Raw genomic sequence first — 21489 nt, 5'->3', positions numbered from 1 at the left:
AAACGAAAAGGTGATTAACTTAAAAGATACCGGTTATAAACTCATCTAAAAAGTTTTAGTGTTTTCCTAAGGCAAAGTGTAAGTAATCCCCTGGCCCTGGTTTGGGGATACACACTGCCCCCTCATGGCCAGTGCACAAAAAGGCCTCACCGGGACGTGGTCTAAGCTTCCCTCCCACTTGTCCTGACCTGCTGGGCTGTGCAGGCTCAGGGACTTCAGAATGAGCTGTGTGAACAGCTGCTGCTCTGTCTGTGGAGCTGGCAGACACAGGTTTTGGAGTCAGAGCTAGTAGGGATTTCAGATCTCCAATTCACTGAGTGATCTTGGGCAAGTGACCTAACTTCTCCAACCTTCAGTTTCCTCATAGGTAAAACAGAAAATAACGATACACACTTCATGGGGCTTTGGGGAGTAAAAGATACGAGCACAGTGCCTGGTGTATCAAAAGTGCTTGAAAGCTATTAGAAGTGCTCAATAGCTACTAGCAGCTTTCACTTAGAAGCTTCCGCTATTAGAAGCTAATAGTTCTTCACTATTAGAAGAGAGTCTTGGGAAAGTGTGGGTAGGTAAAGACTCCTGATTCCCTCACCCATGTGGCAAGTGGTGGTAGTGGTGTAAGGGGGCAGGTGACTGAAAACCCCAGCCCTTGCCAGAGCAGCCTCACGACGGCTGTCCCTTCCCTCCCTATGCCCGAGAGACAGTCCCAGGACAGGCTCCAGAGGCTTGACCATGTTGAGCTGCCACATGACACTGGGAGACCCTCCTGACCCCTCAGACCCTGCCAACCCACTCTTCTTCCAAAGGCCCAGGGCAGTACACAGGCAGGAACTACTACTACTCAGCTGACAGGTGGGAAAGTCAGTGCCTGGACACTGGAAGCAAACTGCCCAGGAACAGAGTGAGCGGAGGGAGACAATCGGGCCCGGCTGTCCAGCCGAGTTCTCTGCAGTGGGTGTCCCGGGAGGCTGTGCGCGTGAAGCTGGGGCTGAGGGCAGGACTCCACAGGAACTCTGTTCCGGGAAAACAGATCCTCTTTTTCTGAGAACCAGCCCCCTCTGCTGGCCTAGCTTGGGGAACCCCAGGCCTGTCTTGGTCTGGCACACAGCCCTTGGAGCCCTGTCCCTTCTGGCTGGGTCTTTTCAGACTGGGGTGGGTCTGGCTTGGAGAACACCCTGGGATATGTGAGTGCTAAAAGGCCACGGGAGATACTATGGGACATCTGTGGAACTTTCCCAATGGGTGTGGCAGGGCGCGTGAGGGACTGAGGAAGGAAGGCAGGTCTGTGACAGTGAAGCAGTTCTGGCCTGTCCCTCCTTGCCCCACCAGTTCTGGAAGAGGGCAAACTGGCAGGTTTTCCTTAGAGAACACGGTCTCCAGGCATGAAGCAACACTGGTACCACTTGGGAAGGACCCCCCAAACCTAAACCTCAGGGCCACTGTTTGAGCCTCCCCCATGCATTGGAAAAAGAAATGGCAATCCACTTGTGTTCTTGCCTGGAGAATCCCAGGGACGGGGGTGCCTGGTGGGTTGCTGTCTATGGGGTCGCACAGAGTCGGACACGACTGAGGCGACTTAGCAGCAGCAGCAGCATCCCTAGGACTGACATTCCTTCTTCCCCTGGCCTGTCCACCACTGGCATGGCCAGGAGCAACCCCAGACCCCGCAATCAGGAGGACGGCTTTCATCTCCATTCTGCACACAGCCTCTCACAGCACACCAGAGTGGTACCACTGCTGAGTGGAACTAGCCCTGCCAGACAAGCCAGAGGGAATTCCAGAGTTCAGAACGTGGCCTCTGGAAAGCTCTGGTCCCAAGAGTAAACTCCCATTGGAGACTGGAGCTGGAGGGGCAGGAAGATACCACTGGATTCTCAGGGAGCAAAAGTGGGGTCCTGATACCCACAGGCCCCCTCCATGTAAGAGGTAGAGGTGTTTTTCCTTTTAGCCCACACACAGTGTAATGTACTTAGATTTGCAAGGTTTGGTCTAAGGGCACTGTTTAGTGGGGAATCCACCAAACCCATGAGAACCAGCCCCCCTTTGCTGAGGGGGTCTGGCTCCCTTCTGACCAGCAGCCTGTGCTCCCTCCTAGATCTCCTGACCTCTCCCCTTTGCAGCACCAGCTCCCACCACCTCCTCCTCTCATCTGCATCACTCTGGCAGCTTTGGGCTGCTTTCTTGCCTCAGTTAGCCCTCTCAACCCTTTGACACCCTCTGAGTGGCTACTCCAGAACAGGGTGGGCAAACTAAGGTCCTGGCCAAAACCAGCCTGCTGCCTACTTCTATACCGAATACAACCCACGAGTTAATAGTTCTCTCATTTCTAAATGGTTGGAAAAATATAAAAATATTTTCTGACACATTGGAATTCTATCAAGTTCTGATTTAGGGTCTATGAAGTGTCAAGACGAGAGCCACACTCATGCCCGTATTTATTGTCTGGGGCTAGTCCACACAAAAGGGGTAGACCTGGGGTAGCCACACCAGAAACTCACAAAGCCTACAGTATCCGGGCCTCTACAAAGACCTCTGCCGCCTCCTGCCCTGTTTTAAGTCCAGCTGTGATGCTCTGCTGAGAAACCCTCTATGGCTCCCGACAAAGTGATTCCTGTCTACCTCTCCAGCTTCATCACCTGTCCCTCCAGTTGTCTGCCCACTCCGGACAACCAATCCTTCCTCAAAACTCCCACAGACCATAGCCCTGGGCTTGTCTCAGGCCGTTCACTTGGAATGCCTCGCTCCTCCAAATGGCAGTCTGCCATCTCAAGACTCAGCTCAAATGCTTGTTTTCCTTCCCCATCCAGGGGTAGCTCCCCCAGGCATGAGGGCTGACTCCCTCCCAGCATGCCACAAAAAACTCCTTGTATGGCTCCTCAGCTTTTAATAAACAGACTGATGACCTATCTGTGCCAGACCAAACACTCTCACTCTATTTGTTCTGGTATGTTCCCCGCTCTGGATTACTAACTGCAAAAGAGCAGGCCATGTCTGTTCCCCACAGCCAAGCACAGCCCAGCACGGGCAGGGACACACGTGTTCACCATAAGTGGCTGGTTAGCATTCTAATCCTTTACTTGGCGGGAATGACGGAGAGAGAGGCCTACATATTTTCCGAATGCTGTCAAGTTTCAGCACGTGTAACAGTTCAGGCACCTCCATGTACATTATCTCATTTAATCCTCAGGACTCTGGTGAGGAAGGTGGTAGCTCCACTCCATCAGGCAGCTGCAGAGTGTCCCATGGCAGAGCTGGAAGCTAAGATCAGGTCTCCACCTCCTGCTGGTGTGGAGAGGCTCTCGCAGTACAGCTCACCCACTCAACCCACTGCTTCAAAGATGAAACAGATGCTTGAGGCCCCTATCGGGTGTGGGGCCACTGACCCTCTGCTAAACGGGCTCGGGAGAGGTGGCTCTGTCTCCTCCCTCCAGTCACCTGTCCCCACCCTCCCACCCGTCCTGCTGGACCTGATGTCTTTCGAGGCAGAGTGCCTGGGTCAGGACCAAAGGGCAGCCCTGCTTTTCCTGGTAAAACTAAGTGCCAGTTTTGTGACATCACTTCTCATTTCTCCTTCTGTTGCTCTGGGGTTTGTGGCTTTTCTGGAGCAGAACGAAGTTGCTGAAGTCTGGCCTCCATGTTGAAGAGGTACCAACGCAGAGGGCTGAACTAATGTGACTGCAGCCGCACCTGCCTTACAGGAGCCTGAAGAATACCTCGGGGGCGTGCTGGCGTAAGCCCTGGACCGTTCACATGGTTTTCTGAATATGCAAACAGAAGTCCAGAGCTCAGAGATAGGGAAAGCCAATACGGTTGCTGCAGGCCTGGAAGAAAGTGACATGGGAAAGGCAGGCGCCCAGGAGACTCCTTCTCAACCAGACAGGAGGGGTTATGCCTGCACATGTCAGTGCACAGAGGCCGCAGTGTGAACCAGTGGGAGGAGGAGCTCATGCTATGTCCTCCATCATCATGGTGGAGAGGGAACCTGTCACCACACAGGATCAATGCTAAGAGGCCCTCTGTGGATTCTGGAAGACAGGTCCCCCAAACCCTCTCCTAGGTCTGCACTGATGCTACTGAAGACCACTCAGATAAGTTTAGCTAGGTAGACCAGGCAGAGCTTTTGGCAAAAGACTCAGCAAAGACAGCTGGGTTTAACCGCACACCTGACTTCAGATACGGTGTACCAAGCCGTTGTTTGGGACTTTGGACTGCGAAGTTTTAGCCTTTGTCTTTCCGAAGATAGTGATCACTTTGGATTAAGAATGCAAGGCATTGTCAGGAGGAGGATGGGTAACTGGATGGACATCTGAGGCCATGCCTAAGTGACATTTTCAGGTTAAAATTCCGGTTTGACTAAAATCAAGTCCTACGTTCCCCCAACCCTCAAAGCAATCATGGTGATGGTGTGAGGAGTCTGTGCAAATTCAACTGAATCACTAGTGATCATTCAGTCAGAGACATGGCAATAGTGAGACACAGTGAGACACTTTACACACAGCAGAGCGGACAAGGGGATTTCTGACACAATCGTGGTTTGCAAGTATCAAGGTCAAGACAGTAGGTGAGCTGTGAGTCCACCAGGCAGTCGGGAACAAGCATGATTTATCTGCGGGGAAAAAATCTCCATCACACCCAATGATTTTTTTTCCTAAGTGTGTCATGATCTCCTCAGTCCTGGACATCAAAGTAGTCAATTACGGGCTCCTTCGCTATCTTCTGTAAATTGCTGCTCCCAGGATTCCTGAAAAGCAAACACAGAATGAGCAATCTTTTCTTGCTTGGGGGAAACCGATTCAGGCAGGTTTCAGAAAGTGAAGGGTCAGCTTCTTTACTGTGTGTGAGATTCTGCTAAGACAGTGCAGTCCACACGAGCAAGTAACTGCTGGAATTTGGTGAAGGGCACACAGGAGTCTATATTAACACTATTCTATTCTAAAATTTTTCCAAAATAAAGACCTTCCCCAGGGCAGGACTGGGGCTGGTCCTGAGAGCTACTTGGCCCCAGGAGCTCCTGGCTGACGCTGTGCCCAGTGGGCAACACTGATCTGTCCCGTCCAGTTCCAAGGGAACAGAGATGGCTAGGACCCTCCTGGTGACCTTGTACACTTCCCTACCCACCCTCCCAGAGGTGTAGGAGGCTCTGGAGAGCTTCTGTGTGGAAGGCCAGAGCAGGAGGAGAGACCCCACTGGGTTCCCAACAGCTTCCAGCTAGGTGGCCTTGCTCTGTAGGGCAGCTGGTCCCCTCCTGGGAAGGGAAGGCAGGATGACGACCCCTCTCTGCTCCTGGCTGAGAAAACACCTGCCAGACCTGCTGCTTGCTTGTGCTATTTTCTTTCCTCTTTAATCACTAGCATATGGAAAAATGATTCAAACCATATGTAAGCAGAGCAAAACACGCAAGTTTCCCCCTTCACTGCCAATGCCCGCCTAGAATCCCACTTCTGTCTCCAGAGTAACTGCTGTGAACTGTGAGATGTTCCCACATCACCTGGTGTGGCAGACTGAATCCATTTCCCAGTGTCACCATCTATACCATGGAAATTACGGCTAGTGACTTTGCTCCCTGGAGGGCAAGTAGGCATTACAAACAGCAAACCTGGGACCCCTCTGGCATGAACAAATGTGTGTCCAGCATCTCAGTCAAACATCATATATCTGAATGCAACACCCCAAGGCCAGACCCAATGAGGTGCCAATGACTAGTGCAGCCCAGGGCAATTTACTCCTCGGTGGCATCTCCGAACAGACATGGCCCTTTGGGAAGCAGCTAAAGAATCCTTACTTGTCTGTCTGTCTGTGATGAGCAATCGGTGGCGGAGGCCGTGACTGATTCTCCTTTTCGAGTACACCTGTCAGTGTGGTAGAAGGACAAATGGACTTCCCTCTGTGAAGTCAGAACACAAAGTATTGAAAAGTGAGAACTGTTTGTGGAGACAGGCAGACAGCTGGAAATCCAGTCCATGACTCTTAACGTGATGCTGCAGGGCACTCTCTGATATGACCTGTCACCTTTGATTAATCCTCATCCCTTTCATCTACCTCTGCTGAGCCCACTACCTTCTTCCTCTAAACTCACTTGAGTCTTCTTTGTTGGGAGGTTCTTCCAATTCCCCCAGATTCGGATAGTGATCCTAGGTCTTGCAGTCCCCTCCTCGCTCATACTCCTGCTTCAGTCTCCTCTAATGGCAAACACTCTTCACAGAGGATGCCCTGAGTCCCAGGCCAGCACTGTTTCCATGATGCCAGGAGGACACAAGGGGACAAGGGATGGATCTGATGTGAAATATGCTTTAGGTGTGTCTGCTCTGAGGTCTGAGGCATGGGCTTTACTTTCTGGTTCAGAGCCTTAGATCAGTCAGAATGGCTGGCCCAGAGGCAGACTCTTCACCTAATCTTCCAAAGAAGGAAGTAAGAAAAACAACAGCCCAAGGCCAGGCCCAAGGAAGCACCAACGACTAGTGCAGCGCTCCTGCACTAGCCACTGGCCAGCCCAGCTTCTCAGGTCCAGTGTGCCTCACCGAGCAGTTTCCCCTCTGACAGCAAGATGCACCCACCTGACCGCAGTGACCACGACGTTGCGCTTTGGCTCACTGTCATAGCTCACGCTCTCCAGGCCGTACACCTGGGCCAGATCGTGGATGATCCGGCGGTGGTCTCTGTTCATGGGAGGGAAGCAGTGGCTCTTCTTACTACTTTTCCCCTGTATGGAAGGAAAAGAAGACTGACTGGTAAACATCATTTTGAAAAAAGGCTATGCCTATAGAGGTCCTTCCCACTCTCCTGGAACAGCCTGGGTCAATAAAGAGGTGACGGAGTTTGGGAGGCCCATGGTGCATGGCAACTCTCTGCCTGCGGGGCAAGGGTCGGGGCGTGGGGGGGCGTGGGGAAGGGCATGGGATGTACTTCCTGCATCTCCTCTGTGAGCCATGTGGCAGCAGCTGGCTGGGGCCAGGGGGACCGTGGGCAAGTGAACTGAGCCTGACGTGGATACTGCAATGGTCGCTCCCACAGGGCCTCTAACTGGGGAGTGAGTGATGTTTTTAAGAAATGACTAAATAAACTGAAGAGTTACAAAACAAGAAAATCTCACTTGTACACTCCACACTAAAAATTGTGAATTTATAGAGACAGGCTAGCAGAGAACTACATCTGCTCAGGTTTCCTAATTAGGAGGGGAACAATGATTCCATTTTCTTCTTTGTGCTAGTATCCTGCTGGGAAGCAGGAACAGAAGGGAGGCAGGGCAGAGGGTGAGTAGACAGCAGGAAGGAAACCTATTTTCATTAGATGTGGAGCCAAAGGAGCCATCTCTCCCTCACTCACATGCCCTCTGAATGAAGAGGGAGTCGCCGCAGGGCTGGCTATTGCTGACTACATGAGAGGCTTTTTTGATTAAAGCCACCTCCTCGACATCTCCGCTGCCTCCAGGACAGGCTTCCCTCTCTTGAAGGAACTGATACCATTACTGTTCAACTCTACTCATTCAACTTTATATCTTTGCCCAACATATTCTTTCCTGCCTTTGGGGTAATAAGAACCAGTGAGTCCAATCATACAACAGTCCTTCAGAGATCTCTGTATGTGCGTACTCAGTCACTCAGTCATGTCTGACTCTTTTGTAACCCCATGGACTGTAGCCCACCAGGCTCCTCAGTCCCTAGGATTTCCCAGGCAAGAATAAAATGGGTTGCCATTTCCTCCTCCAGGGGTTCTGCCTGACCCAGGGAGAACCTCCATCTCCTGCATTGGCAGGCGGGTTCTTTACCACTGAGCCACCAGGGAAGCTCATCAGAGATCTGAGGAGTTGGCATGTCTTCCTAAGTATCCCTACTGAATCCCCTTCATCGAGAGTGTTTCCTCCCATTCTTGGGCACAGGGCTAGGATGTGTATTTACATTTAATATTACTGCAGATATCTTTCTTGAGCCAGGCTAGAGCTTCCATGAAGCTATAATGGCTGGGCTCTGGAGAAAGGTAAGGATCCTCAAGGCAGCTCTGACTTTTTCCTACAACTACTTTACACTGATAGTGTTTCTGGGACTTGATTTTTTTTTTTTTTAATCAAGTTGGCCTTAGAAACATGTAGAGTTGGATATTTTGATTTCAACCTTATTCACAGCCTCCACAAGGGCTTCCATTTCCTTCTCAATGTCGCTGACAAACCTTAAGTCCTTCCTGAAATGAGAAATAGCCACAGTTAATTGCGTTTGTTTCTGCTCTTTTGAGATCCTTTCCATCCACCCTCTGCCTATACAGTGCAGAGAATGGACAATGTGGGCAGGAAAATTGCAGAGGCCAGGCAGGAACTGTCAGATAACAGAAGGCTGAATGTGACAGAACAAAGGAAGAGAAAGTAATAAGAAAACAATTATGAGAAGAGAGAAGACAGAAAGAGAAACAGTCATCAGAGGGCCAGGAGACAAGAGGAAAATAAGACCTGTTACCACCCAAGTGAGGACCACCCATGTGACAGAGACCTGGATGGGCAGAGGTGGAACATGGCCAGAGACCCTTCACTGCAAGCCAGTCCAACCCTTGAAGGGCCCCAGCTCCTATCACAGGGACTAAACACACACACACACACACACACACACACACACACACACACTCACACTTCCAAAGTTCAACTCTTCAATGGGACAGTTTTGAGAAACCAAGAGAATGACTTATTAAATACCATATAATTTCTTATAATAGATATAGATATAGATATATAGATATATAGATAGATATAGATATATATAAAAACTGACTCAACCACAGAGGACTGCATATCTTAAAAGAGCAAATATCTGGTAAGCCACACTTAAGAAAGTAGGTATCAAGTCACATACCTAGCATCTTCTTTCAAACTGTCACTGAATTTTGACCCTGAAGAACGTACGTTGAAAGGATCAGAATCATCACTGATATGAAATGCCTCTGCTAACCTCCTGAAAGAGAGTAAAGTATGTAAATGAAAGGAAAGAAGGGGGAGGAAAATTATCTCATAGTAACAGAGTGCCCACCAGGTTCTACGTTTTTTATACATTAATCATCTCATTTCAGTAAACCTGATTATTCAGGAGAATAAGAACAACTTGGGACAAGATATTGAATTGTCTTCACAGAACAAAATAAGTAAGATACATCTAGATGGTTCTGAGCAAGCTGTAGGCTGACACTGGAGACTCAGATTGTCTGAAGAGAAGGCTGAGGAGGGCGTGCACTGGGGATGGTCAGTGGGAAGGATTTCCTCTGAGGTTTCACCCAAACATCAGATGAATAAAGTAGAAGGATAATACTAAAATTAACGTCACTCTACAGAAAGTCTACAAAATGAAGAACTCCATTAACAACATAAGCGCTGTGTTAATTTTAATGCACTTCCTTTCATACTTTTCTTCTGTAATTTTAAGTAGTACATGAAACTCTGAATCTTTTTTTTAGCATTTCTCATACTACTGTTTGATTTTCACACTCCCTGTATTAACAGTTGCATAATCTTCTAATTTTATATGTCCCACAACTTACATAAGCATGCCCCATTTAGGTTCCTGTAACAGTCTCCCAGTTTTTCAATATGATAAGTAACACAATATCTCTGAGCAAAAACCTTTTAAGATTATTTCTCTGGAAAATGTCTCCAGGTGTGGCAATAACTGCATTAAATAGTATGGACCTGAGACCCAGATCATCATGGTCTAAGGGTTCCACAATGCTGTTTATGCTTTGACCGGCAGCTGTATGAGTCTCGTGGCATCTCACCAACACCTGGTTATGTCTTTTTTTTTTTAAAGATAGTTAAAATTCAGTTTAGCATTTATAGTTTTCCTTTACAAGGAGACAGGGATCTCTTACAAGCTTAATGCCCATAAGAATTTGGTTTATTGTTGCTAGGTTTTCTAATTTTTTACCAGCAGTTTAGTTTTCAAATTTTCAAGAGAATTCCTAGAGGGGGAGATCTTTTGATGTTTTGATTAGCTGGCCACTAATTCAAACGTACACATCAATAAAACATAACTGTGGGATGCATTTGGTCTGTCAGTTTTCCATTTCTGCAATGGAGCATGTATTTGCAACTTTAGATGGCATTTTCCTTTTCAAATTCACATGTCTTTTTTTTTTTTTTTCAGGTCTGTGAGTAAGAAAGAATCCTTATATAGTGAGGGTCATTATGTCATTGTTCAAATATTGAGGAGAAATTCAAAAGGCTTTCAGAAATAGCTAGTTCTAATCAATAACTTTAATTTACTGAGCATCTACTATGTGTTAGGCTTGTGCCAAGAGTTTTACGTATAGTATGGTTAGTTTTAATGTATTAACCCTATAACAACTCAGGGAGGTAGATACTATTATTATCACTCACTATTCACAGATACGTGGGAAAATTAAAGCTTAGAGGGATAATGTGTATTGTCCAAGGTCACACAGCTATGTGAGTGAAGCTAAGATTCAATTCCGAGCAATCTAACTCTAGAGCTATGGCTGGCTCTAACTGCTGTACAGTACTGTCTCAACTACACAAAGGTGCACTTCCACGTTCTGGAGGCCTTCTACGCATTCACTACAGCATTTCTAGAATCTCTGGACTGCGGCAGAGAACAACGTGACAACAGTTCTTAAAGGACAAGAGTTTTGAATAGCAATTATTACAAAGTTACCATAAGAGTCAAACCAAAGGAAATTTGGGCAGTGCTATTAATCATATTACCATCTACACATTTAGTCACCTAAAAAGGTATTGTTAACAATTGTTCAAAGTTGCACTTCTAGGTAAAACAAAACTGCACTTGTCTGCATGTATCTGTTTCTGTTTAACTCTATCTTGAAAAAATTTCAAAGAACGGTTAAGTTACAAGAATATTACAATGGGACTTCCTTAGTGGTCCAGAGCAGCTTCGAAGCTGGTCCGGGAAGATGCCATTGCGGGCAGCTAAGCTTGTGGCCCACAACTACTGAAGCCTGCACACTCTAGAGTCCGTGCTCCGCAACAAGAGAGGCCACTGCTTGCCACAACTGGAGAAAGGCCACAGACAGAACGAAGACCCAGTGCAGCCGAAAAACAAATTACAATAAGCTCCTACACACTCTTCACCCAAATTCTCCAAATATAAACATTTTCACACAACTATACCTTTAATCTCTGTTGGAACTAGAAAGTCTGTCAGGCACTGAATAAATGCCCCTTAATCTGATAAAGAATATACTCAAATAACTTACAACAAACGTCACAGACAGTAGTGAAATATCCATTATCACTACCTTCTATTCAATACTGTACTGGAGGCCTAGCCAGTGCGATTTGCCAAGAAAAAGAAAAAAGTTAAGAATTAGAAATAAATTAGAAGGGGACATGATTGTGTACATGCAAAATCCAAAAGAAGCTACAGATAAACTATTAGAAATAAGTAATTTAGCAAGGTTGTAAATACTGGTCAACAAATATCAATTGTATTCCTACATGCCAGCAACAAGCAATTAGAGAATTAAAATTTTAAAGTGATAACAAGAAAAAAATACCATTTATAATAGCATCAAAAAACATCAAACAGCAAAGAACAAATTTACTTAAAGATGTACAAAATCTATATACAGAAAACTATAAAAAATATCATTAAAAGAAAACATGACTAAATATAAGGATATACTTTGCTCAAGGAGGAGAAGCCTCAATATTACAAAGTATCAAATCTTCCCAGACTGATCTATAAATACTAGCTCAATCAAAATCCCAGTTTGTTTTTTTTTTTGCAGATATTGATAACCTATTTCTAAAATTTAAATGGAAATGCAAATGGCCAAGAATAGCCAAGACAGTCTTAAAGAAGGACCATGTTTGAAGAGATATGCTACCACTTTTTAAGACTTGTTATAAAGGTACAGTAATTCAGATAATGTGATATTAACACGATGGAACAGAATGAACTCAGAAATAACCCATACGCAACATGACTACTTGCTTTAAGACAAAGGTGGCACTGCAGCGAACTGAGAAAAGGATTTCTTGATAAATGATACTGGTCGAGTGAACATTTGTTTGGAAAAAAAAAAATAATGGAATCATGAACCCTCCTTATATTATGATTTAAAAAAAAAAATCGGTCCAAGTCAACTATAGTTCTAAATGTGAAATGTAAAATAAGGTTCCTAGACAATAACACAGAATACCATTATGACCTCAGGATAGACAAATACTTCTTAAACAAGCTATAAAATGTACTATTAACTAAGGAAAAGACTGATAAACTGAACTACATTAAAATTAGAAATTTTTGTTTATTAAGACACCGTTTGGAGAGTGAAAAGTGAATGCACAGAATGTGAGCAACAACAGTCCACACAGCAGGACTTCCCTGGTGGTACAGTAGATAGCAATCTGCCTGCCAATGCAGGGGACATGGGTTCAATCCTTGGTCTGGAAAGATTCCACATGCCTCAGAGCAGATAAGCCCTTGAGCCACAATTACCAAGCCTGTGCTCTAGAGCCTGTGAGCTGCAACTACTGAAACCATGTGCCTAGAGCCTGTGATCCACAACAAGAGAAGTTGTGCAATGAGAAATACATGCACTGCAACAAACTTATTCTTATTCAATGTAGAGTAGCCCCTCCTGGCCACAGCTCAACGCTCACAAGCAACAATGAAGACCCAGCACAACCAAAAATAAATAAATCTTTTTAAAGGAGAATAAATGTATTAAAAAAAAAAAAATATATATATATATAAAGGTGGTGGTTTAGTTGCTAAGTCATGACTGACTCTTGCGACCCCATGGACTGTAGCCCACCAGGATCCTCTGTCCATGGGATTTCCCAAGCAAGAATACTGGAGAGGGTTGCCATTTCCTTCTCAAATAAAACAAAGGACTCATATCCAAGGACTCCCAAAATATATAAAGAATTCCTAGTAATCAATATGAAAAAGACAGATGATACAATGAAAAAATAAGCAAAGACTTGAACTGGTACTTCACAAAAGAGGATATCCAAATGGCCAATAAACATACGAAAAGGTGTTCAACCTCACCAGTCATCAGAGAAACATAAATTAAAAGCTCAGTGATATCCAGTTATACATCTACAAAAATGGATTAAAGTTTAAAGAGTATAACTTGGTACAACCATTTTGAACACTGGCAGAATCAACAGAAGCTGAAAATACGCATACCTTATTAATCAGCAATTCTACTCCTGAGTTTATTATCCAATAGGAATGAGTACATATATATAGCAAAGCTAGTACAAGGATGTTCTTTACAGAGCATTATTTGTAACAGCCCAATACCAATAACAACACATGTAATCTATTAACTATAGAATAGATAAGTAATGATACATTAAAATAAAATAAGTATTGTTCAGGAATGAAAATAAACAAAATACTGCCACATGCACCAAAAGGAGTATCACAAATATAATGAAAGAAACCAGACAAAAATACCACCCACATGATTTCATTAAAGTCCAAAAACAGACAAAATAATCTAAACTGTCAGAAGTCAGGATACAGGTTATCTCAGTGGAGTGTAAGAACAGCTTCTGGAAACTTTCTGTATCTTGACCTCATTGCTGATTACACCAATGTATTCAATTTGTGATGACTCACTGATCTATAGTTTTGATCTATATGTATGTTATACTTCAACATAAAAGTTCATTAAAAGAATTTTAAGCCTCTTATCTCCATTGGAATTAGGAAGTCTGCCAGTCCCCGAATTAGTATGCTGTGGGGCATGTAATGTTTATACTTGCCCCAAACCACTTAAGCTCATGTTTCAGAAACATGCTGAGATCACCTAACTGGTTTATCCTTAGGCACTTCAATTCTTGATGACTGAATTTCTTCTGCTCTCCAATAGCAGCAGAAGACTCAGAGCAGGTGCTGAATGAATGCTTGAAGGGTTGCCCCCTCCCACTAACTTCACAGAGCTCAAAGACAATCACATAAATCGTAGTTCAAACTACTTACTTTTTCCTTTCCAAGGCTGAACATTCCTCATCACACTCCAGCCTTGAGAAACAAAGAAAAAATTAAGTGAGAATGCAGGTTTCACAGCTCCTACTCTGAGCAGCTCAGTTGGTAAAGAATCTGCCTGCAATGCAGGAGACCGGGGTTCGATTCCTGGGTCAGAAAGATCCCCTGGAGAAGGAAATGGCAACCCACTCCAGTATTCTTGCCTGGTGACTCCCAAGGACAGAGGAGCCTGGCAGGCTACAGTCCATGGGGTCACAAGAGTCAGACACGACTTAGTGACTAAACCACCATCACCACTCAGCAATAAGTTCTTGGATGGTCACCCTAGAGATTGAGCATACTCTTGCCAGACAATGGCTGGATGAGGTCCCTCTCAAGGACAGGTGGGCAGGCCTTCGAAGGACTTCAGAGTGTCCCAAGGCTGCTCAGCCCCCCAAATGCTCCCAGCAGCCCTCTGACAGCCCCATCTCCCTCTCTTGACACAGCCACCTCTCTGTTCTCTTGCAGGTTAAAAGTACATACCCAGGTCTCTGCTTTCTCTGGCTACTATCTGGAGTGAGGCCCAGAAATGCTTCCTCTGGTCTTAGCTGTGTCCTGAGTAGGATTCACTGCACTGGAGTGGGTGTGGCCTCTTAATGTCAGAGGTCTGTTGAATACTGTGTGTGTAAGGCTTTACTATTGGGGACTGACACAAGTGAATGGTTCCTGCCCTCTGGAAATTAAGTCTAATGCGGGAAAGAAGGCACAGCTACACATTTTTTAAATTACCTGGCTTGGTGAATTTCCTTCTTGGTAATCAACTTGCTGATCTCCACTGAATCTCCAAGCTGCATGTCTGTTATTTTGGAGGCCATGGAAATAGCAGCTATTCTGAAGTACAAAAAAGAAAGGGAAGAAAGGCACTGCAGTTTCACAAGAATCTCCTCGCACCAGGCACACAAAATATGTCTTTCAAGAAAAATCTACCTCTTGACAATCTGTGTAGCCTTGGAAGCCCATTTACTGTAACTATCACACATTTACGAGGTATCTCAATTAGTCTAAACAGCTCCATAGGAAATGAGGTAATCAATTCCTTAGCACTCCCTTGAACATCTGGGCTAATGCCTGGCACTCAGTGGGTATTCACAGTCAATCTGATGTTGCATACTCCTGAAGTCCCACCTCTATGACACATCTAAGCATCTCTGCATCTCCAAGATGTTATCTCTGAATCTATTCGTCCATCCATCCTAACATCTCCACTCCTGTACTCAGATCCCCATGTAACCACACAGGTCCCAAGATTTCAGGAGTCTGTAAAGACAACCCACAGAACAGCCAGAAACCCCCACACTCCAGTAGGAGCACAGGGCCTGGCTGTGCCACCACAAATGGTGGGACATGAAAGCAATTCATGCAACCTCAGGACATCTTCCCTTCTGATCTCATGGTGAAATAAGACCAGAGGTAGAGAGAGAGAAAGGAGGAGAAATAAAATGGTTTACAAATTAAGGTTAGGGAAAGTAATAAGGTACATAAAGCAGTGCTTTTTCTTTGAACCTGAAAAACTAGACTCAAAATTTATTTTAAAAACTTTCCTTAAAAGTTGAAAAGATCCTATAATAAACTTCTGTATATCCTTTACCTAGACCTACCAATTGTTAACATTTAAGTAGCACTAACCTTTGATAAGTACTGGATGCTTCTGAGCAAACCATGATTTCTTTTCTTCGTCCACATTCACACTGCAGCTCTATCTGAAATAAGATGAACACGGAGCAGCGTTCAGCCCAGGGAAAACATGTGAATGGGCAGGTTTCATTTTTAAAGCCTCTCTCAAATCAAACCTTGGCAGAGAACAGAGAGACAGGGAAAGGCTCCTCTCCAAGATGGGGGAGCTAACCACACATGCAAACTGACAACGTGGTGGCTGACATGCTAGGATGGAAGTGCCAGGTTTACAGTGCCCCTTATTGGGAATTATTCCTGTCCTTAATCCTGCCTGAAGGGGCAGGCCTAGAATGAAGTTTCTACCACCAAACCAGAGGTAGACACTTGACCCAGAACCAGCCAAAGTCTAATCGACTCCACTTCATCCCTCCACTTTCACCTCCTTGGGGGAGACCTTGCTTCATCCCTCAGAACAGTTAAGTCCCCCACTCACATGTTCCCGTGGAACCCCTGCAAGGGTGTAACTACTTCACAATCCTTAGCAGAGTCACGGGTAATTACCTGAGTAACCAGTTAGTATCTGTCCATCTGATTAATGGAACCATGTGTCTCCTGTCCACTGGTAGAGCTCCAGCATCAATACAGCATAACATCTTATACAAAACAGACACTTAAATACTTGTTGGATGAATGGAGTGGGCAATCAGAGTCTCTTGAGAATTCGATCAAAGGGAGACAGAGACTGGTCAGGTGGCAGTGGGTACTTTCTGAACTAAAAGACCATCTCAAGCTTGGCAGACAGAAGTCCACCTTTCTCTCTGTTAACCTGAAGTTCCTTGTAACCAACGACCCCCAACTAGGATGTGTGCCAAGGTGCCACTGCAGACAGTTCTAGACTCATTAGCAGCACCAGGACCACAGCCAACACCCCACCCGGAGCCAGGACTACGTACCTTGGCCTTGCAGGTGGTCACTGGGCAGGGCAAGCTGAGGTGGCAGGGTGCCATACACGGGTGGCCACAGTTGGCTCTGGAGGTGGTGCAGGGCTGCTTGCAGATCTCGTCCCCCAGACATTCTCCTTTGTGACAGAGCCTCTGACACTTGTGCATCCCACATGGTAGCGTGGCACCACAGGGTAATCCACAAGAGATATCAACCAGGTGACAGGGAATGTTGCTTCGTAACTAGGAGAGAAGTAGCCGGGTTCTCATCTCCATTCAGGATCTGGGGTGGGTTTTAACTTCCTACTTAAACATTTCTGAACGTTCACGATCAGTATATTAAAAAAAAATTTTTTTTTTTAAAATCAGGCTGATTTTCGAAGTCTGAAAGGTTAGTTTGAAAAGAAAACAAACCTGAGCTTTATTTAACAATGCTTGTTACAGTTTGAAAGGATTTGTTTTAGTAGCCGAGTGTGACTTGCAACAAACAAGGTGAGTAACAGGCATGTGAAACCAGATAACTAGGGAGTATCTGAAAATGCTATGACTAACTGGGAGGGTCAGGGGATCTTCTACGTCTGCAAACAGCTAGGGCACTGAATTGACAGAAACCCCGGGGGTGGGGGCACCCTTGGCTCATGGTTTCCGGACTGCTGGCAGGGCAGTTTTATGTAATTACTCAGCTCTCCTCACATCTCCCAACCTCTGGTCTCCATATTTTAGATAGCTCTGTCATTAAAAAAAATTTAGAAGCAACAGTCCATGGAACCGCCATTTTTTCTTGAGAAATTGCCTTCATCCAGGATTCCTCACTCTAGGAAAAAGATGCTGGGATTTTACTTTTGTGGGACCAAAGATTACTCTCATGTACCCACTCAAAGTCTTTTAAGAACCCTCAAAGAGAGGAGTATACTTGGACTCTGATGAGGCATAACCTGTAATCTTGAAGAGGGCCCCAGAGTCTAGTACATACCTGCTTTGGATTTGGTATTTTAGTGGAAGGTATCCCCAGTCACTAAACACTCCATTACCACCGGGATAATTCGTGCACACGCTGTGCCCTGTGCTGCTCCCGCCCACATTATCTGCCTACTATCTTCTCATCGTCCTTCAGGAGGTTACTTATGTTACTTCCTTTAAGAACACCTTCCCTGGGCAGGGGTCCCTTCAGTGCTCTGTACTTCCCACACGGTTGTACCTATAATCGACTGCTCATTCATCTGCTTTCTGCCCCAGTGAAGGCTCCACCAGGGCAGGGCCAGCCCCTGTGGTTCATTTCTCAATCACTTGAACCCAGCCAGTTACCTGGTACAGAGCAGGCATGCAGTAAATATTTGCTGACTGAAGTCCAACATATGGATAACACATGGATCTCTCAGAATGGTTACTCTCAAAGGAAGTAAGAGTTTTCAGAGGAAGAATAAATACTAAGGATTATGACTTGAGAACCTCTGACAGGAAATAATGTCCATCAAGATAAGAATGCTGAAAGCATGTTGTCACAGTTGTCAAGAGTTTCAAGAAATGTTGGCCAACATGTTATGAAGTAAAAAAAGCAGGTTACAAAACAGTATAATCTTCATAGAGTAGAGGAGAATATGTAATACACATGCCTGAAGTCTACACACCAGAATGTTTAAGAGTATTTCTTTTTGGGTAGCAAAACTACATTAACAGTCTACAATGAATATGCCTTTTTAAAATTAAAGAAACTTTAAAATTGTTTCAAAGGGTCTATAATCAGCAGTGCCAAATACAGCTTAGATGCTAAGAATAAGGATGAAAATCCTTCATGGTAGTGGCAGTGGGGAGGGGCAGGTTAGTGGGGAGGAAGGCGTTTGGCCCATCAGCAGGATGGAAATCTGTGAAGGGAGTAGAGAGAAGGATTGGTGGTAACTGGCAGGGAGCCCGCCTGCACTCTTGGGATGTTCTCACTGTAACACTTTTCCCAGACTGGCAAGCCCTCCCCATGCTAGCTAACCTGGACGCTGTCTCTGAACACAGCTCATGTTCTCAGGGGCTACTGGCTGAGTCTCACCTCATTGTAACCAGATTAAAAATGAGAGCAGAACAGTCTAAGAATGCTACTGACTGAATGGTTCCGTTTATGTGACCTCAGGAAAAGGCAACAGACTTTGTTAGGACAGGCAACAGATAACTGGTTACCGGCGCTGGAGGAAAGTGGAGAGTAATTCTGAAGGGACATGAAGGAGTATGTGGGGATGAATGACCTGTTCCACATCTTGACTGTGGTGGTGGTGACATGACTGTATGACTGCTTGTGTCAAAACTCATAGATTTGCATGCTAAAAAGAGTAAATTTTATTTTATGCAAACTATACCTCAATGATTAAAAAAAGGAAAAAAAAGTGGCAATAGCAAATCTCTGCTTCTTTGGAGCATATTTACTTTGAGAAACAATGAGGCTAATCCTCTTAACGAAATCCAACCATAAATCTCTGGTTGGAACGATGAACCACTTGAGAGAAAGCTTACCTCGTGTTTGCCCATGCACCACTTCTGAGTGAGGAAAGTACAAGGAGGGCACTTGTCCTCACTATGACATGAATGATACACTGGAGGAAGAGAAAGGCAAAATCTGGAATTATGTTCAAATAATACCACACAAACTATTATACATATTATAATAGCATTTGACATGGAACTTCTAAATTTAGGAGCTAAAAGTACTTTTTAAAATGGTCACTGGAAAGTAAAAGTAGTTGGCTTTATATTAAAGGGCTGAAAGATGAGCATGAGAAAAAGAAACCCAGCTGAGGGGGGAGAGACACAGAAGCAGAGAAGGGGGCAGCTGGTCCACCCCATCTCCTGAGGCATGGCCACATGGTCTGTGCACGTTACTCAGTCATGCTTGTGGTCCTACCGTACACAGCTCCCCTCTGTTCAGACATCTTGGTTACTTACCTCATCTAACATGCTTCCTCTGCCTCCTTTCAATTTCTTTACTCGCAGTTCATTCAAACTCATCCCCTAAACGAAGCCTTCCTTGGCTGACCCCTCCCTGCCCTGAGCTCTCTTGCTCTCCCTGACCTCTTGGTTCTGAGGCAGAAGGCTTGTTGCCATGCTATCTGCCCCATCTTCAGGCAATCGCTGGTTTTGGCAAATGTACTCAACTCCCATCTTCTTCCTCCCAGAAACAACAGAGCCCCCTCCAGGTCCTGGGTTATTGTTTTCTTCCTCTGAACCTCCCTCTATGTCTGATACCATGCTGGATATACAACAATTGCTCAAGAAAAGTTAATGCTGAATGAAAGCAGGCTAAAATAAATCACAAATGGCTAAGTTCTCACTATGGACATTCATCAGCAGGATCTGGACTTCATCTTAACATCTGCAGGTGAAAGAAGTGAGTGCGAGCGAGTGTGCTGAGTGTCTGCTTGAATATTAACTTCACAGTGGCATGGACATCACTCACAGGCTAAGCTGGGAGGGTCATCTTAAGGTCTCCAGGGAAGGAGGGACTTCTCACTTCATAAGGAATTTACTTAATTCTTCTTCACTCTTAAAAAAATTAAGAACTGGTTGTTTCGTCAGTCTCAATCATATGGCCAGATTTACTGTAAGTATCAAATCTGATGACTTAAGTTATGTCAGGTTTGCCTCTGGGACATGACAAAAAAGGAAATGATGGGCTAGATACAGTCTGAGGGGAAAGCCAGTGACTAGACTGGATGGCAAGTGGGTGATGTCAAGTAGCTACTGGTCTGGTGTCTACAGCAGTCTATCACAGGAAAACTGGAAACCAACGTCCAGCAATATGAGACTGACTGAATCACTTATGGCCTATCCATGTAACAGGACACCCCACTATCATCTAAAAAAATATTTATTGATAAGGAGACAGATTAAAATTATAGTAATTAGAGAAAAAAATCTATTACTTAAAATAAGTTCAATAAAATTCCACTTTTATTTTAGGGAAAAAAAGGAAATATATATTTTTACCCATGGAAAAAGGCCCTGAAAAATCACCAGGCAAGAACACTAGAGTGGATTGCTATGCCTTTTCTCCAGGGGATCTTCCCTGGAGAAGATCCCGACCCAGAGACTGAACCCAGGTCTCCCGCACTGCAGGTGGATTTACCGCACTGCAGATTCTTCACCACCTGAGCCACCAGGAAGTCCGAAAAATACACAGGAAGGCATAATTCTTAAAAGGTTACATAAGATTTAATTTCAATCTTTTGATTTTACTTTTCTTTCTTTTTATATATGTTGCATCTACAACAAAACTGAAGTTACTTTTAATTTTATAAAAAGATGCTTAACTTTGAAATATGCACCAAAAGTGGAGGCCACAAAAAGGAAGACAAGACCAGCTGGGGCTTCTCCCGACATTCTGGGTGTGTTTGACACCCACAGGGTAAAGCAATGAAAAGCACTGTCATTCCCAGCTGTGGCCCAGATCACAGACCCATCTTCACAGAAGCAGTCCTGAGCACAGGGAACAAGGAGCAGCCATGACAGTGTGACCTGAAAGCAGTGAAAACTATCACGTGCTGTGCTAAGTCGCTCAGTCATGTCTGACTCTGCGACCCCAGGGACTGTAGCCCGCCAGGCTCTTCTATGGGATTCTCCAGGCAAGAATACTGGAGTGGGTTGCCATGCTCTCCTCCAGGGAATCTTCCCCACCCAGGGATCGAACCCATGGCTCCTGCATTGCAGATAGACTCTTTACTGCTGAGCCACCAGGGAAGCCCTGAAGACCATCATGCAACATCCTAAATGATACAGTGTGAGCAGGCTGTGAGGTGTGCAGGCAAGCAGATGGGACCCACCTGGATGGTCACATTCATGGACTCTGGCACAGGTCTGGGTACACTCAGGGGGCCTGGTGCCACAGGGAACTGGAGGGTAGATCACTGATGCACCACAGTGGCAGGTTAATTCATCAAAACCTGGTGAAGCAGCAGGTAAAACAA

General features: G+C 45.2%; 1 protein-coding gene across 4 annotated transcripts in view; it reads right to left on the bottom strand.

The window, feature by feature from the left end:
* Window positions 1–4461: 4461 nt before the first annotated feature.
* Window positions 4462–21489, bottom strand: part of NFX1 (nuclear transcription factor, X-box binding 1) — a 66421-nt gene continuing 49393 nt past the window's right edge. For all 4 annotated transcript variants that reach the window (XM_019966408.2, XM_019966407.2, XM_070794986.1 and 1 more), the window contains exons 14-24: window positions 21346–21465; window positions 19043–19122; window positions 16559–16789; window positions 15618–15691; window positions 14721–14822; window positions 13947–13988; window positions 8832–8930; window positions 8106–8172; window positions 6552–6697; window positions 5780–5881; window positions 4462–4738 (exon numbers count right to left, since the gene is read on the bottom strand). In XM_019966408.2, the coding sequence (XP_019821967.2) occupies window positions 4666–4738; window positions 5780–5881; window positions 6552–6697; window positions 8106–8172; window positions 8832–8930; window positions 13947–13988; window positions 14721–14822; window positions 15618–15691; window positions 16559–16789; window positions 19043–19122; window positions 21346–21465 (1136 nt within the window). In that variant the 3' untranslated portion in view covers window positions 4462–4665. The remainder of the gene's footprint in view (window positions 4739–5779; window positions 5882–6551; window positions 6698–8105; window positions 8173–8831; window positions 8931–13946; window positions 13989–14720; window positions 14823–15617; window positions 15692–16558; window positions 16790–19042; window positions 19123–21345; window positions 21466–21489) is intronic.

Source organism: Bos indicus, chromosome 8 (assembly GCF_029378745.1).
Source record: "Bos indicus isolate NIAB-ARS_2022 breed Sahiwal x Tharparkar chromosome 8, NIAB-ARS_B.indTharparkar_mat_pri_1.0, whole genome shotgun sequence".
NCBI classification, from domain to species: domain Eukaryota; kingdom Metazoa; phylum Chordata; class Mammalia; order Artiodactyla; family Bovidae; genus Bos; species Bos indicus.
The sequence above is the reverse complement of the archived record's forward strand: the minus strand, read 5'-3'. Positions and strand labels throughout refer to the sequence as shown.